The 14,686-nt window shown below is 48.0% G+C and overlaps 1 protein-coding gene across 10 annotated transcripts in view; it reads right to left on the minus strand.

The window, feature by feature from the left end:
• The window catches only part of Srrm2 (serine/arginine repetitive matrix 2), a 20,916-nt gene continuing 6,230 nt past the window's right edge, over positions 1–14,686 (minus strand). For 2 of the 10 annotated variants that reach the window (XM_034505744.2, XM_076937249.1), the window contains 10 exons: positions 14,284–14,346; positions 14,005–14,037; positions 13,724–13,774; positions 13,098–13,190; positions 12,225–12,417; positions 3,065–9,627; positions 2,056–2,343; positions 850–963; positions 632–739; positions 1–540 (listed from right to left, as the gene is read on the minus strand). In XM_034505744.2, coding sequence (XP_034361635.1) covers positions 531–540; positions 632–739; positions 850–963; positions 2,056–2,343; positions 3,065–9,627; positions 12,225–12,417; positions 13,098–13,190; positions 13,724–13,774; positions 14,005–14,037; positions 14,284–14,346 — 7,516 coding nt within the window. In that variant the 3' untranslated portion in view covers positions 1–530. Of the gene's footprint in view, positions 541–631; positions 740–849; positions 1,754–2,055; positions 2,833–3,064; positions 9,628–12,224; positions 12,418–12,535; positions 13,013–13,097; positions 13,191–13,723; positions 13,775–14,004; positions 14,038–14,283; positions 14,347–14,686 lie in introns of those variants that run through there. The other 8 variants (XM_034505745.2, XM_034505746.2, XR_013111434.1 and 5 more) reach the window with 8 other exon arrangements.

The raw sequence follows: 14,686 nt of genomic DNA on the forward strand, positions 1-14,686 counted from the left end.
TTACTGCATTTCTCACTTTTATTTATTTTTATTTGACAGAAAAAGTTGCTTTTGCTGTACAGATTTTTTAAAAAACAAAATGCCTTAAGAAACAAAAGTTGGGGGGAGAGGGTCTCTCAACCTTGTCAACGGGGTGCAGCAGGGCCAACCAACTTCAGGTCCTTCCTCTTCCAAGAACAACTTACCAAATCAAACCATCAGGTTCAGTCACCCAAGAATTTGGAGGACTAGCTCCCTGGATCATTACATGAGGCTTAGATGTCTTGAGCTGTGCCCCTCCCTCCCTAAACTCACATTCCCTCCCACTCCAACCCCCCCAAAACACATGAACCAGGAAAAACTCACAGAGATCAACATTTCACAGGAACAAAAAAAAAAAAAAAAAAGGGAGCGGAGAGGGGGAGAAAGATCTTCCCCTCAAGATGCTGCCAAGGTTCAAGGGAAGGCATACAAAGACTCCTCCCATGATTCTTCTGGGAAAAATGAGGAATACTCATGTCTCCAGAGTATGAGGTGTGGTGGAATCCAGATTATGGAGACCTGGAACAGAGAAGATTAGTCACCAAGTTTATATATGTCTTTTTGAGCCACTACTAGCTCTCAGAAGGGCCAGGCTTCCAAGGAGACACACCTGGAGGAGCGGTGACGATTGGAACGGGGACTAGGTGTCTCCTTCCTCCTCTTATGGCCAGGAGAATTACTGTCCCCTCGCTGGCCTCTCCAGGAAACTCGTTCACTGCTACAAGAGAAGAGAAATTAGGTCCCAGAACAGTACCAAAAACTAAGTTTTGCTTACAAATTTATGGTAGCTAGATGAGCCAAGTTGTCAGTTCCTGCTATAGGCCCTACCTCTGTTGATCCCGTGGTGAGGGTTGGGGCGAGGGCTGTCGACGATCAACAGGTGAGTAACTGAGGGATCGGGAATCCCGAAGGGAGTCTATTGGCTTCCGAGGACTTCGAGACCTAGGGAGCAGAGTAGGTCTCTATAGCACCACATCCTCCAAAACCCACCAGCCAAGCATTCAGGACCACCCACCCAGGTCCTGACCACCAAACCTCACACCACACAGGGCCAGCCTCAGACCCACCTTTGTCCGCACTCACCCATCCGCCCGCACACCATCCACCGAGTGCCCCAGTGGACAGGGCACAGGGTGCAGCGGGGGATGCAAAGATAAAAGAGTCCCTGCCCTTGGAAGAATTTTGTTTGGTAGTAAAGGAGGTCAACAATGAAGGCACACACGCCCCCTACATAGGAAACAGCCCAGCAGGATGGATATGCATGGGCCTGGGGATCCAGAGCAAGGATTGGGACCTGGGCAGGACAGGGAAATGGCAGGGCAGTCTTCTCGGAGGTGCTGTTTGAATCAGTCTTGCAGAACGAGTTCACCAGGCAGACAAGGAAATCCCAGGCAGAAGGAACAGCATGTCCAAAGGCATGGGGCTCTCCTTAGACTGCAAGGCGCTGGGTATGGCCGGAGGACGGGGCATGTGTGGGGGCGGGCAGGAGGAGCACAGGGCGGGCAAGGGCAGCTGGTGAAGAACCTCACACGCCATTCCCGCAGAGGTGGCACTTTATCCTGCAGGCCACAGGGCGTTCCGGAAGGATTTGTGAAGTGAAGGGAAGTAACCAGATGTGCGTTTTAGAAAGATCCCTCTGGCTACGTGTGGAAGAGAATGGCGTGGAGGCAGGGAGACAGGGAGGAGGCTGTGGACAGAGTCGGGAGAAGATGACGGTGGCCAGACCAGAGCCCTGCAGCAGCAATGGGGAGACTTAGAGCTAGAATCTCTGAGACCAGGCTGCTTGTCAGGGGAGGGGAGAGGGAGGAAGAATCCTATGACTTCCCAGATTTGGCCTGGGACCTCAGTTGGATAGTGCAGCCCTTGACCAGAATACAACACTGTGGGAGGATGGGAGGAGTCCAGCACTCCTCCTCCCGTACAACCAGACACAGACGTCCACACGAGGCACCCCAGCAGGAACCTCACCCAGGGTCCCTTTTCTGGAGAAATCACCCCAAGCCCCCCTTCCACAACAGGCAAGAAAGCACTCACCTCCTCTCGCCAGGGGGTGGCTTCTTGGGGCTTGCAGGTTTGGGTAATGCCTGAGGGCCAGGCTTAGCAGGGGAAGGGGAGGAGGAAGAAGAGGAAGAAGAGGAGGAGGAAGAAGAGGAGGAGGAGGAGGAAGAGGAGGAAGAAGAGGAGGAGGAAGAGGAAGAAGAAGAGGAGGAGGAGGAGCTGGAACTGGAGCTGCTAGAGCGCCTCTTCCTTTTGGCCGGGGTTGGTTCCTGAGGGCGTCCCTCTCTAACAGCCTCCTTTGGGACTGGGGTGGGGCTGGGAACCCTGCGAGAGAAGAAAGGTGTCAAAAGGAGACAAGATGCCCCAACCCCAACCCTACCTTCCTTGGCCTGGAGGAATGGCAGTGGGGAAGGGGTGCCTGAGAAAAGCCCTGGGAAAACACGAAGGCAGGCCAGTGAGCACTTCTCTGGAGCAGTGGCACAGAGCTGACCAAACCTCTGCTAACACAAGCAACAGGCTGGGGCCCGAAGCACAAGGGATCAAGGTTAAACCTCAAGAATGTCCCTGATGAAGGATTAAGGCCCCTGGACTCAGATGTGGAAGCTGAAGCTGGGTGATCTCCTTCCTTGGAGAGCCGCAGCTTGGGGAGGCCCCTGTGAGTGCAGGTTGGCTGGGGAGGGGCCGTCCTGCCTGGAGGCAGGGAGAGGGATGGGATGACCTCTGAAGATCCTTCCAGCCCAGGGAGTTCCTCTTGAGGTCTAACTGCCATCCCTCCTGCTGTAAAATTAAGTCCATTTCCTCTAGTTCTGTCCTCTGTAGAGATGGAAAACTTATCATTATCCTCTGGAGAATTAACCTTTGGAGATTTTTATCTGTCCCATTCCTCCCCACAAAGCCCCCACCCAACATTCTTTCTACTCCCAGCTTGAAGGCCAAGGTCCCCCATACTTTCTCAAAGCCAAGTGCTTGTGACAAGATTTCTCCCTCCCGACTCCCCCATCCATTATTATAAGTCTCTTCTCCCCAGATCCCTTAATTCCCTCACCTTTTCAGTGTCACCTCAGGTTGAGCAGGAAGGCTGGAGCCCTCTGAGTCACTAGAACTGGAGCCAGAAGAAGAGGATGATGACGATGATGAAGATGAAGAGGAGGAGGAGCTAGATGATGAGGAGGAGGAGGAAGAGCTCCGACGTTCCTTTGTTGGTTGCAAAGCAGCCAATGCAGAAGGCTGCTGGGCTCCAGTAGAGGCAGGTGGCTCCCCACCTTCAGCATGGGACACCCCAGGGGCAGGGCCAGAATGCATGCCATTGTGGTCACTAGCAGAGGATGTGGACTTTGCTACAGTCCCAGTTGAAAGGGACTGAGACCCTGCTACAGGAGTGGTCTGGGCAACTGAACGAGATTGGTCTGAAAAAGCAGATGGCACAGGGGACCGAGGCCGATCCTGCGCAGGAGGAAGAAGAGATTGCGTAGGAGCCTGAACCATTCTTGAAGCAGGGGAAGGAGCCCGCTCACGCTCAGAGGTCATTCTAGACTGGCTTGGGGCAGATGGTGGTGTTCTGGACCTGGCTCGATCAAGCAATAAAGGTGAGGTTCTGCCACTGACACGCTCATAAGCAGAAAGGGGGACCCTGGGACTGGTGAGATTTGCACCAGACAATGCTGGAGCCATCCTGGAACTGGAGAGATTTGTGGGAGCCAAGGCTGCAGGGGTTCTAGAGCCAGCAATATTCACAGGAGCTGTGCCATGCGCAGATCGAGGACCCACTAGATTTGTGGGGGTTGGAGCCTGGGGTGTTCTGGAACTGGAGGGATAATTTGCAGCAGTTGGAGGTGTCCCAGAGCCTGTGAGACTCAAAGCTGCTAATGCAGCTGGTGTCCTAGCTCCTGCTAGGTTCACAGCTGAAGCCGCAGGGGTTCGAGGATCTGCAAGGTTCACAGCTGAAGGGGCCACTGCTGTTCTTGGGCTGGCTAAGTTCATGGCTGCTGCAGCAGCTGGTGTTCGTGAGTCAGCAAGGTTCACAGATGCTGGAATAGCGGATGTCCTGGCACTAGCAAGGTTCATAGCTGCTGCAGATGCTGCTGGAATCCTGCTGGCAAGGTTGGCAGCTGGGGCTGTTCTGAGGCTCATGAGAGGTACAGGGGCTGGAACCTGGGACATTCTTGCAGCAAGGCCAGCAGCAGACATGGATGGAGGTGGCCGGGCAGTACCAAGACTGATGGCTGTCAAGGCAAGTGCAATTCTAGACTGAGCATGGTTTTCTGGAACAGATGATCTTGGATGATCAGGAATCCGAGGACCTGGACCATCCATCATTGAGCCACCAGTTTGCTGTAGCACTGACATGGGTGTTCTAGCGCTTCCAAGGGGTTCAAGCATTCCAGGTGATCTACATCGGTCAAGAGGAGTTGGTGACATGCTAGGACGACTAAAGCAACTCATTCTAGAGCTACTGAGTGCTACAGGAGGTGTCCGAGATCCAGAATGATTTCTTGTTGCTGGAGGAGTGGCAGAACGCGAACGATCAGAACTACTTCCAGATGCAGACCGCCTACGGATGGCTGGAGGAGATCTTGTTAAGGACCGCTTGCCTCGAGCTGCCCTAGGAGTACGAGACCTAGAACGGCGGCGGATAGCAAGTGGTGAGCGGCTTCGAGAGCGCTTGCGTGGCAACAGCGGTGTCCGAGATCTAGAGCGCCTCCGAATCGCTGGAGGAGTTCGAGACCTGGAGCGGCGTCTTGTCACTGGAGAGGTTCGGGAACGGGACCGCCTACGAGTGACTGGAGATGTTCGAGACCTTGATCTTCTCCGGGTAACTGGGGATGTCCTGGATCTTGATCTTCTTCTATTAACAGGTGAAGTTCTGCTTCTCGATCGCCTCCGGGTTACTGGTGGAGTCCTGGATCTGGACCTTCTGCGAGTGACTGGAGGAGTCCTGGAACGAGAGCGACGGCGAGTTGTTGGTGTCCTGGACCTTGAACGACGACGAGTTACTGGTGGTGTTCTGGACCTGGATCGTCTTCGACTCACTGGGGATGCTCTTGATCGAGATCTACGCCTATTCACTGACCTTGACCGTCTCCTACTCACAGGTGAAGTCCGTGATCTGGATCGACGTCGGCTGATCAATGGTGTTCTGGACCTGGATCGCCGATGAGTGGCTGGTGAGGCTCGAGATCTAGAGCGCTTCCAAGGAGCTGGTGATGTGCGTGACCGAGATCGTTTCCGACTGGTCAAGGGCGTCCGGGAGCGGCCTCTTCTGCGTCTAGAGGAGGTTCGAGAACTCTCCTGTCTGGTAGGTGATCTTGAATGGTAACCAGAGCCACCCCTTCGTCTCCGAGTAACCCGTGACCTAGAGCGGCTCCTCTGTCTTCTTCGTGATGTTGATTGAGATGATCCAGATCTATCTCGGCGTCTAGTTGTTCTGGCTTTCTCTCTACGTGAGCGGGATCGAGATCTTTGGAGTCCACGAGGTTTGGGTGAAGGAGACCGGCCTCTTCTTGAAGTTGTCTTGGTGCGAGGAGAAGAAACTGAGCGCCTCCTCCGTGAAGACCTCGACTTCTCAGCTGGCTCTGGTGAAGATACTGAAGGACTTCTTCTGCGTCTTGGTGGAGTTCTGGAGCGGGTTTCTGGTGAAGAGGAGGCAGACCGGCTTCTACGAGAGACTCTAGCCTTCCTGGTTAGCTCAGGAGATGATCGAGAACTCCGGCGTCGAGGTGGTGTGCGAGACTTTGTCTTTGGCTCCACTGAAGACCTGGAGCCTCTTCGAGCAGTTCTAGATTTGGGGGGATGTTCTGGAGAAGACTCAGAACTACTGCTTCCTTCAGGGGAAAGACCTCTCTCTTTACTTGACGAACCTGACCTACTACGCCTGGGCAGGGCCCGAGGGGCAGGTATCTTGTGTTCAGGAGACGAATCAGTACCACTCTGAGCCCTCTGTAACACTCTAGGCTTATCTTTCATTTCAGGAGATGAGCCAGACCTACTGAGCCTGGGAGAGTGTCGAGATTTGCTGTCAACCTCTGGAGATGATCCAGAGTGACTCCTCTGTCTGAGAGGAGTTCGAGTCTTGGGTTTAGAATCTGGAGAAGAGTCTGACTCACTTCTTTCCTGTGGGGATGCACTGGGTTTTCCATCAAGCTCTTGGGAAGACCCAGATCGACTTCTTTGCCCAGGAGAGGTCCTAGCCACAGTTTTCTGTTCTACTGATGATTCTGACCCACTTCTTTCTCTCTGAGGAGTGATACTCTTGTTGTTGCGTTCTGGGGATGATGGAGAATGACTTCGAGCTCTAGGAGTCTGAGACAACGCTTTTGGTTCTGGAGAAGAGTCACATTCACTTCGTCCCCTGGACGGGGTTTGAGGTGTATCTTTGATTCCAGGAGAGGACCCAGACAGGCTATGCCTAGAAGGAGTCCCAGAGCCATCTCTAAGTCCTGGAGAAGACCCAGACCGGCTTCTCCTAGATGGAGTTCTGGGTAAACCATCTTTCAGTTCAGGAGAAGATGCAGAACTACTTCTTTCTCTCGAAGGTGTTCTTTGTTGTACAGTCTCAAGCACAGGCGAAGATACACTCTGACTTGAAAATATTCCTACCTTTTCCACTACTTCTGGTGATAACTCAGAACTGCTGCGTCTAGAGGACCTAGTTGACTGTTCTTTCACGTCCAGAGATGGATCTGCCTCTGTCTGATGAAGGAACGGTCCATTCAATTCTTCTTTAACCTCAGGAGAAAGTCCAGAAACAGGGCCTGAGTTTCTAAACTCTAAAGATGACTCAAAGCTATTCTCCCTGGGGGGAGAATGAGATAGTTCTTTATGTTCTGGAGAAACTTGTGGCCCACCCCAACATGAAGCCACTGCAGGCATTTCTGCTGTTTTTGAAAGCTGTGACTGGCTTTGGTCAAGAGCAGACAATACAACAGGCCTTTCTTCTATTTCAGGAGATGACTCAAAGTTACTTGCAGGTATTTCTTTATGTTCTGGAGATAAACTGGGTAGAACTTGGCTTAAAGGTTGCTCAGCTTTTTCTACTTCCATTAATTCATCTTGACTTAAATTAGGTAACAAACTTTTTTGGTCTCTTGTGCCTGGAGGTGACCCAGCTCCACTCCTTTCTTTTAATAGTACTCTAGGTGTGTCTTTCAGCACTGTAGAGGACTCAGGCCTATCCTGTAGAGGACTAAATTTGTCTCTTGGTATAGAAGATAATGCAACATCCTCTTGAATTAAACCTAGTCTCTCCTTTAATTCAGAAGACTCCAATTTGCTCTGTACCAGAAGAGATTTAGAGTCTACTAAAGGATATAGGCTGGAGTCAGGTTTAGTCTTACTCTGCTCAGGAGACATTCCTGACTTCAACTTTGGATCTGTTGATAGTTCACTTTTATCTTGTTTTACTGGTGATCTGGCTGTCAGCTCAGTGACTGGAGATGAAGATCTGGAAAGGCTACCCTTAGGAGATGTTTGAGATTTGCTCTGCAGCGATGAAGATTCCAAGTGAGTCTGCCTGACTTCTGGACTTGAAGTATCTGGCCAACTTTGAGATTGTCCTTTCTGTTGCACAAATGAGGAGCTAAAACAGCTCTCTCCTGGAAATACACCACTAGGCGTTACGCCTGAACAGAGGGAAAAAGATCCAGAGCTTCCTGTTGGTGAATCCCTAGACTTCTGGGGACAGGGTGACTTTGATCCAGAAAGATTTTGATCTGGTGGAGTCTGAAGCATGCTTTTTGGATATGGTGATGTAGACTCAGAGTGTCTCAGTGGTGTTCCCAGTTCCATTTTGGTATCTGGTGAAGAGGATCTAGAACGGCTATGTCTTAACAATCTAGAGTCCACCTTGGGGCAGGGAGATACTGATCTGCTTTTCCTCTGAGGTGTCCTAGATGTTACTCTACTAGGACTTGGAGAAGAGGAGCTAGAATGGCTTCGTCTTGGTGATATTACTGTCTTCACTTTGGGTTGTGGAGATGATGACCTAGATGGGCTCTGTCTCGGAGGTGTGCTAGACTTAACTTGAGGAGAAGACCCAGAGCAGCTTTGTCTTGATGGGGTCCTTGATTTCACCTCACCATCAGGTGATGATTCAGAACGGCTCTGTCTCTGTGGTGTTGCAGCACATTCATCGGCCTGCATGTTTGTTGCAGACCCTGGTCTTGGTGGTGTTCCAGATTTTACTTTAGGCTGAGGAGAATTTGATTGACTCTGTCTTGGTGGTGTTTTTGACTTCTGTTTAGGTGGCGAAGAACCAGAACGACTTCGCCTGGTTGGTGTCTGTGACTTTTGTTTAGGACATGGAGAGGAACCTGAAAGGCTTCGCCTCAAAGATTTTGCTTTGGATCGTGGTGAAGAAAGAGACCTGCTCCGTCTTGAGGAAACATGAGATTTTTTCACTTCTGGGCTTGAGTTAGACCTGCTTCTCCTCTGAGATGTTCTAGATTTGTTCTTCCTCTCTGAGGATGAGCCAGATCGTCCTCTTCTTTGTGGTGTTCTAGAGTGAGATCTTCCACGTCTCACAAGACTTCTACTGCGAGATCGTCGTCGTGCTGGTGTTCTGGACCGTGACCTCCCTCTCCTGGGTGGTGTTCTAGACCGAGATCGACCACTTCTTCTGGCTGGTGTTCTAGACCGTGACCTCCCTCTCCTGGCTGGTGTTCTAGACCGTGACCTGCCACTTCTCCTGGCTGGTGTTCTGGACCTAGACCTACCACTTCTCCTAGCTTGGGATCTACTTCGAGACCTCCTTCGAACTGGTGATCGTGTCCTAGACCTGCGCCGAGCGGGTGTTCTCGATCTAGACCTTCCCCTGCGAGCTGGTGTTCTAGACCGAGACCTACGCCTGGCAGGTGTTCTGGATCGTGATCGCCGCCTGGCAGGTGTTCTAGACCGAGACCTACCCCTTCTAGCTGGAGTTCTAGACCGGGATCTGCCCCTAGTGGCCGGAGATCTGGAATGTGATCTGCCTCTCCTTGCTGACCTAGACCTGCCTCTTCTCTGAGTATTTCTGCTCCTGGACCAGGCTGGCCTCTGAGGAGACCTTGACCGGCCACGCCTCTGGGGACTTCTAGATTTTCCCCACCTTTGTGCAGATCGTGACCTTCGCCACTGAGGGGATCGGGACCTGGAATGACCTCTCTTGGTGGGGGTTCTAGATCGAGATCGTCCTCTCTTAGTGGCAGGACTACGAGACCTCCCTGCTCTGTGAGATGGGGTATGAGAATGAGATTTATCCCGCTTTGCTCTGCCATGTGAGCGATTCTTAGATGTGGGTGAAGAAGAAATCTCTCGACGGGACCCAGGAGCTGGTGTGGGTTTAAGACTTTCAGGAGAAGAGCTGGCATGCCGAGAAACTTTGGTAGGTTGAGGGGATGGTGGGCAGCTCTCTGAGGAAGATGACTGAGGAGGTTTCTCAGGAGACTTAGGTGGTGAACAGCCCCGGGTTGGGGAAGCCTCAGATGAGGGGTTAACTGGCTCCTGACTGGACGGGATTGCTGCAAGGGGTCGTGGGGAGTCACCATGTTGCTCAACAAGGAGCGGAGTGGGGGCAGGTAGTTCTGGCCCTGTGCTGCTCCTTTCCGGAGAGGGGCTAGGTCGAACTGCAGATTTCTAAGAGTGAAAAAAAAGTAGGAATAGTAATAAAACACCAAAACTTCATTATCACCCCCATATACTACATTTTCTAATAAAATTTTGCTCTATATACCTCTTACACCAACTGACCCTTTCCCTACCCATAGTTACACTCAGTAACAAGACAATATGAAATGCTTAGCGGGGAGCCAATAAGATAGCTTAGTGGGCTACAAACCATTGGGCCCATGCAAAGAGAAAACCTACTCTTCAAAGTTGTTCTATGACCTGCACATATGCACCCATCACATGCACACATACAAAATAAATGTAATTTTTACAATGAGAAAATAAAGTAGCAGGGGGGGAAAACCTGATTATATGGACAACCTCTAACCTCAAGTAATAATTCAGAGAAAAGAAAATGAAAACAATGCATTACCAACAAAATACCATCTGCCCTGTGGTACGCCTTATGGACATATAGCCCTGTCTCCATTTTGCATTCTGGGGTTACAGATGGGCCACCAGTCCTCACACTTGCAATTACTTGCCTACTGAGTCATTTCTTACAGTTTTTTATTATCTTCCCCCTTAATTTTTTTTTTTTTTTTTACTTTGTGCATTATTCTTTTAAACTTATTCAGTCTTTTGATGAGTGTTTTGAATTCATGGGTAAGTCATCTCCATTGCATGTTTTTCCTTTTCAAGGGAAGGAGTCTGGCAGTATGTGTGGGTTACAACACCCACAAAAAGGTATAATTAAAAAGAGAAAGCAGTTTGGTTGACAATAACATTATACCTGAGTATGGACTGACTTAAGTTAAACTATCACAAATGGGCACAAGGTTTTAAAGAGTATGATTTGTGTTAAAATTTACCACAAAGGGCCTGGCAAGGCCATATATGCCTTTAATCCCAGTACTTGGGAAGCAGAGGCAGGTGGAGCTCTGAGAGTTGTAGGACAGCCAGGGACTATGTAAGGAGACCCTGTCTCAAAATACTGGCCAACAGCCAATGAGATGACATTTGCAACATAAGCCTGGTAACCGGTGTTCAAGCCACAGAACACATACATAGTTGTCCTTTGACCTCCAAACACACATAAGCCATTTCCCTTCCCCTCATACATACACAAAAAAAAATTCACCAAGGTCTTACAGGGATAGGCCAAACCATAAAAACACCTAATAATTACAAAAAACACCATAGCAAACAGCTAAGTTTTCTATGATGACCAACTTGTACCTTATCTTTAAATGAGACACAATACGGGAGATTTTAAGTTACACTAATTACTGAAACCAGTAGAAACACTCAACCACAGAACTAGATAGAGGACATAAAACAGAAACTACTAAAAATTAAATCAAGGCATTGAAAACATGACAAGCATACAATAGAAAAAATACAGATACTTTAAATAGTAAAGTTAAAATAATTTTAAAAAAACTTTTGTTGGGCAGAAGCAAGATGACAGAAGAAAACGTCACGATTCAAAGTACATGTTATGCCACTGCTGTGGTTCTAAGGTGCCTACCACCACTTTCAGAAGTTGACCTGTGGCAAATGTGGCTACTCTGCCAAGTGCAAGAGGAAGTATAACTGGAGTCCCAAGACTAAGAGAGACAAAGCACTACCGTGCCTGGGTGGATGAGGCGCCTGAAATTGTTTATTACAGATTTAGATATGGACTCCTTGAAGGAACACCACCTCAACCCAAGAGGGCAGCTTTAGCTGTTACAGCATTCAGTTCATCTTAAGGATTTCAATCAGTCATAAAACAAATGTTCTGGTATCAAAAAACAAAAAAAAAAAACTTTTGTTTTGCTGTAGGGATATAAACAAGTTACTGACATAAAACCTACTAATATCCACTGAAGTTTCATTCTAAGACTCTCAGTAACTGAATGAAGAATGTAGGACTAGGAACTCAAATATTTCTCAGCAGCTGTTTACAGAATGTTTATAGATGGACATCATGCACCACTAAACTTGTCCACATTGCTGAGTTCTAACTCAGAGAATTCTCTCACTCTTTATCTTCTTTGAATACTGTCCAAAAATCTTTAAATTTACTTACACTATCCTTTTCTCTGAAACCACCACCCATTCTACTCACACCCACCCACACTCTTACTGCTTTTTATAGCTCCTTGCCAACCTTGATCTCTGAACCTCATCATAATTTTTTTTTTTTTTTTTTTTTGAGACAGGGTTTCTCTGTGTAGCCCTGGCTGTCCTGGAACTCACTTTGTAGACCAGGCTGGCCTCAAACTCAGAAATCCGCCTGCCTCTGCCTCCCAAGTGCTGGGATTAAAGTAAAGGCATGTGCCACCACCGCCCGGCTTTTTTTGGTTTTTCGAGACAGGGTTTCTCTGTATAGCCTGGGCTGTCCTGGAACTCACTCGGTAGACCAGGCTGGCCTCGAACTCAGAAATCCACCTGCCTCTGCCTCCCAAGTGCTGGGATTAAAGGTGTGCGCCACCACCGCCCGGCACATGATCATAATCTAAAGAACAAGCTTTTGTCTTAATAAGCTACACTACACTATTTACCACACTTGCCCATTTAAGGTATATCCCTGAATAAAACCCGGCAACCCAATGAACACCTACCAACTCAGAACATACCTCCTTCTTATCTTTGTCTTCATAAGGACTGCTAGATTGCTTTGTAGAGGGATCTGGGCTACTAGGCTGTGGTATGTTGGTGGCACCTGGTTCACTAGAAGGTGCATCTCCCTCCCCTTGATGCCCTGAAGCAAGGGGAGGACTTTGCCCAGTCAAGGCTGTTGTATGAATTTTAGCAGCAGCACTTCGAGACCTGTGAGTTAATGGAGGGCACGGGAGACCAGAAAAAATCAGCTTAGGGAAGAACAGAAAACCCCCTCCACCCCCAGCTGGCAATCCATTTTCCTTTATGTAAAACCTTTTTCTTAAAAAACAAACAAACAAACAAAAAAAAAAAAAACCCAACAAAACCTTCTTAGTCACATGACTCAATTCATTTTCAAAAATGCAAATACAAGTTCTTTTTTGTTGTTCTAGCTCTTCCCAATATAATCCCAAATAATGTAAGTCCCTCTACCCCATTATTCACCACCCTCCAACATACCCAAACCTTCCACCCAGGCCCTTCCCTACCCACTTCATTCACAACTCACCTCTGAGCCCACCTCCTTCAGGAAGCCTTCCCCGATTAAGGAAGCCAGGGTAAGGATTCCTTCCTCCCCCAGACAACACCAAACCAGCAAACCACCCCCGCCCTATTCTGGCAGTCCATATACATCATAACAAACAAAGAATAAAAATAAAATAAAAAAGACAAGGGGAAATGTATATGTCTGTCCATCCTGTTGCTTTAGCCTGTCAGCTCCTAGAGGGCAGGGACCGTGTCTTCGGAATGGTCTGTGCAGCGCCTAGCACACCGTGGGCGCTCAATAAATATTAAATTGATTAACCCATCATTCCCTCTCCCTCCATTCCTCTTGGACCACCCCTTACCGACTACGAGAAGTATCAGAGGAAGAAGCAGAGTCAGCAGAAGTTGACCGATGAGCTCGACGGCTCTTAGGAGCTGGTGTTGTACTTCGAGACCTGAAGGAAAACCACCACAAAGTTCAAGAAACTGTCATTACCTATCATGAATTCTCCAAACTGATTTCTTTTTAAAAACAAAGTTGGCTGGGCATGGTTGACCCTGCCTTTAATTTCAGGACTTGGGAGGCAGTCATGTCAATCAATCTCTATGAGGTGAGGTTGGCTTCATCTACAGCATGGGTTCTAGAGTAGAACTACATATAAAAAGACCCTCTGTCAAAAATATTAAAAAAAAATTTTTTAAAATTATATTTAGTTTGAGTAAGTATGTAGAAGGAAGTCAGAGACAAGTTATAGGAGTTCATTCGAGCTTTCCATTACATAAATCCCACAGGTAAAACTCTGGTCTTTAGGTTTGGTAGAAAGGGCCTTCACTTCCTGAGCCAGAGAACCCACTCAGTTTTAGTTTTTGCGTTTTCTTCTACAATACCCCATCTCTTAATCCTTAACTACCAGTCAGTCAATGGCACAATTAATTTCAATCCTTCCCCCAAGGGAGGCATCTTTCTATTTCCTCCAAGTACACTCACCGTTTCCTCTTCTTATCCTTTGATTTACGTTTGCTCTTTGGAGTAGGAGACCTAGAAAAGAAGGAAATGTTGTTTAAAAAGTATTTTTAAAATAGTAATAATATCTAAATCTGAAGTGAAAGGCAAGTAACAACCCAAGTGTTACTAATAAGTATGTTAAAGGTTGTGCTCTAATAAAAACAAGGGGGGGGGTAGATTAGAGTAAAACAAAGTCATAAGATAGTAACTCACCACTCCCATGTGCCACTATGTCTCCCCTAAGAACTAACAAGCTTTCTTACCTGTGTTTTCGTTTCTTGGACTCGGATTCTGACCTGTTTGTGAAAAATAGAGAAAAATCATTAACCCTTCAACTTAAGAGCTACCGCCAATCACTCCAAGAACTTCCACCTTAGCCAGAGGTGGTGGTGTATATGTCTTTAATCAGCACAGGTAGACAGAGCTCTGCCAAGTTAGAGGCCAGCCTGGTCTATATTTTGAATTCTAGGATATCCAAGGCTATGTAGAAACCCTGTCATTTTAAAAGAACAAAACAACAAAAAGAACTTTTCACCTCATACCTGTGTTTCTTCTTCTTTGAACTCTTCTTCCTCTCCCGTCGAGGAGAACTGCTCTCTGACCTGCTAAAATGAGTTCAGAAGCAAGTCATTCTACTTGGCTTTCTTTCTGGCTATCACACCTACAATTCTCAAAAACGCTTCAAAAGCATCAGAAAAAACCCAAACCATCAACAGCCACACTTAATTCACTTCTACAATGCAATCAATAAACATAAAATTCAAATCCAAAATACTGCTACCTTTTTTGGCTGGGCTACATAGTCAATCATTTCCCACTAAGTACACACATTTCTTCTCAGCTGAAACCTGTAAAGCAATTCTGTCCCCCTTCAACTGTGCAAATTTGATTCTCTGCTATCTGAAAACAAACCCAACTTCTAGAAGTCTAACCACAGAGTTCCCC

Source organism: Arvicanthis niloticus, chromosome 6 (assembly GCF_011762505.2).
Source record: "Arvicanthis niloticus isolate mArvNil1 chromosome 6, mArvNil1.pat.X, whole genome shotgun sequence".
Classification (NCBI taxonomy): Eukaryota; Metazoa; Chordata; class Mammalia; order Rodentia; family Muridae; genus Arvicanthis; species Arvicanthis niloticus.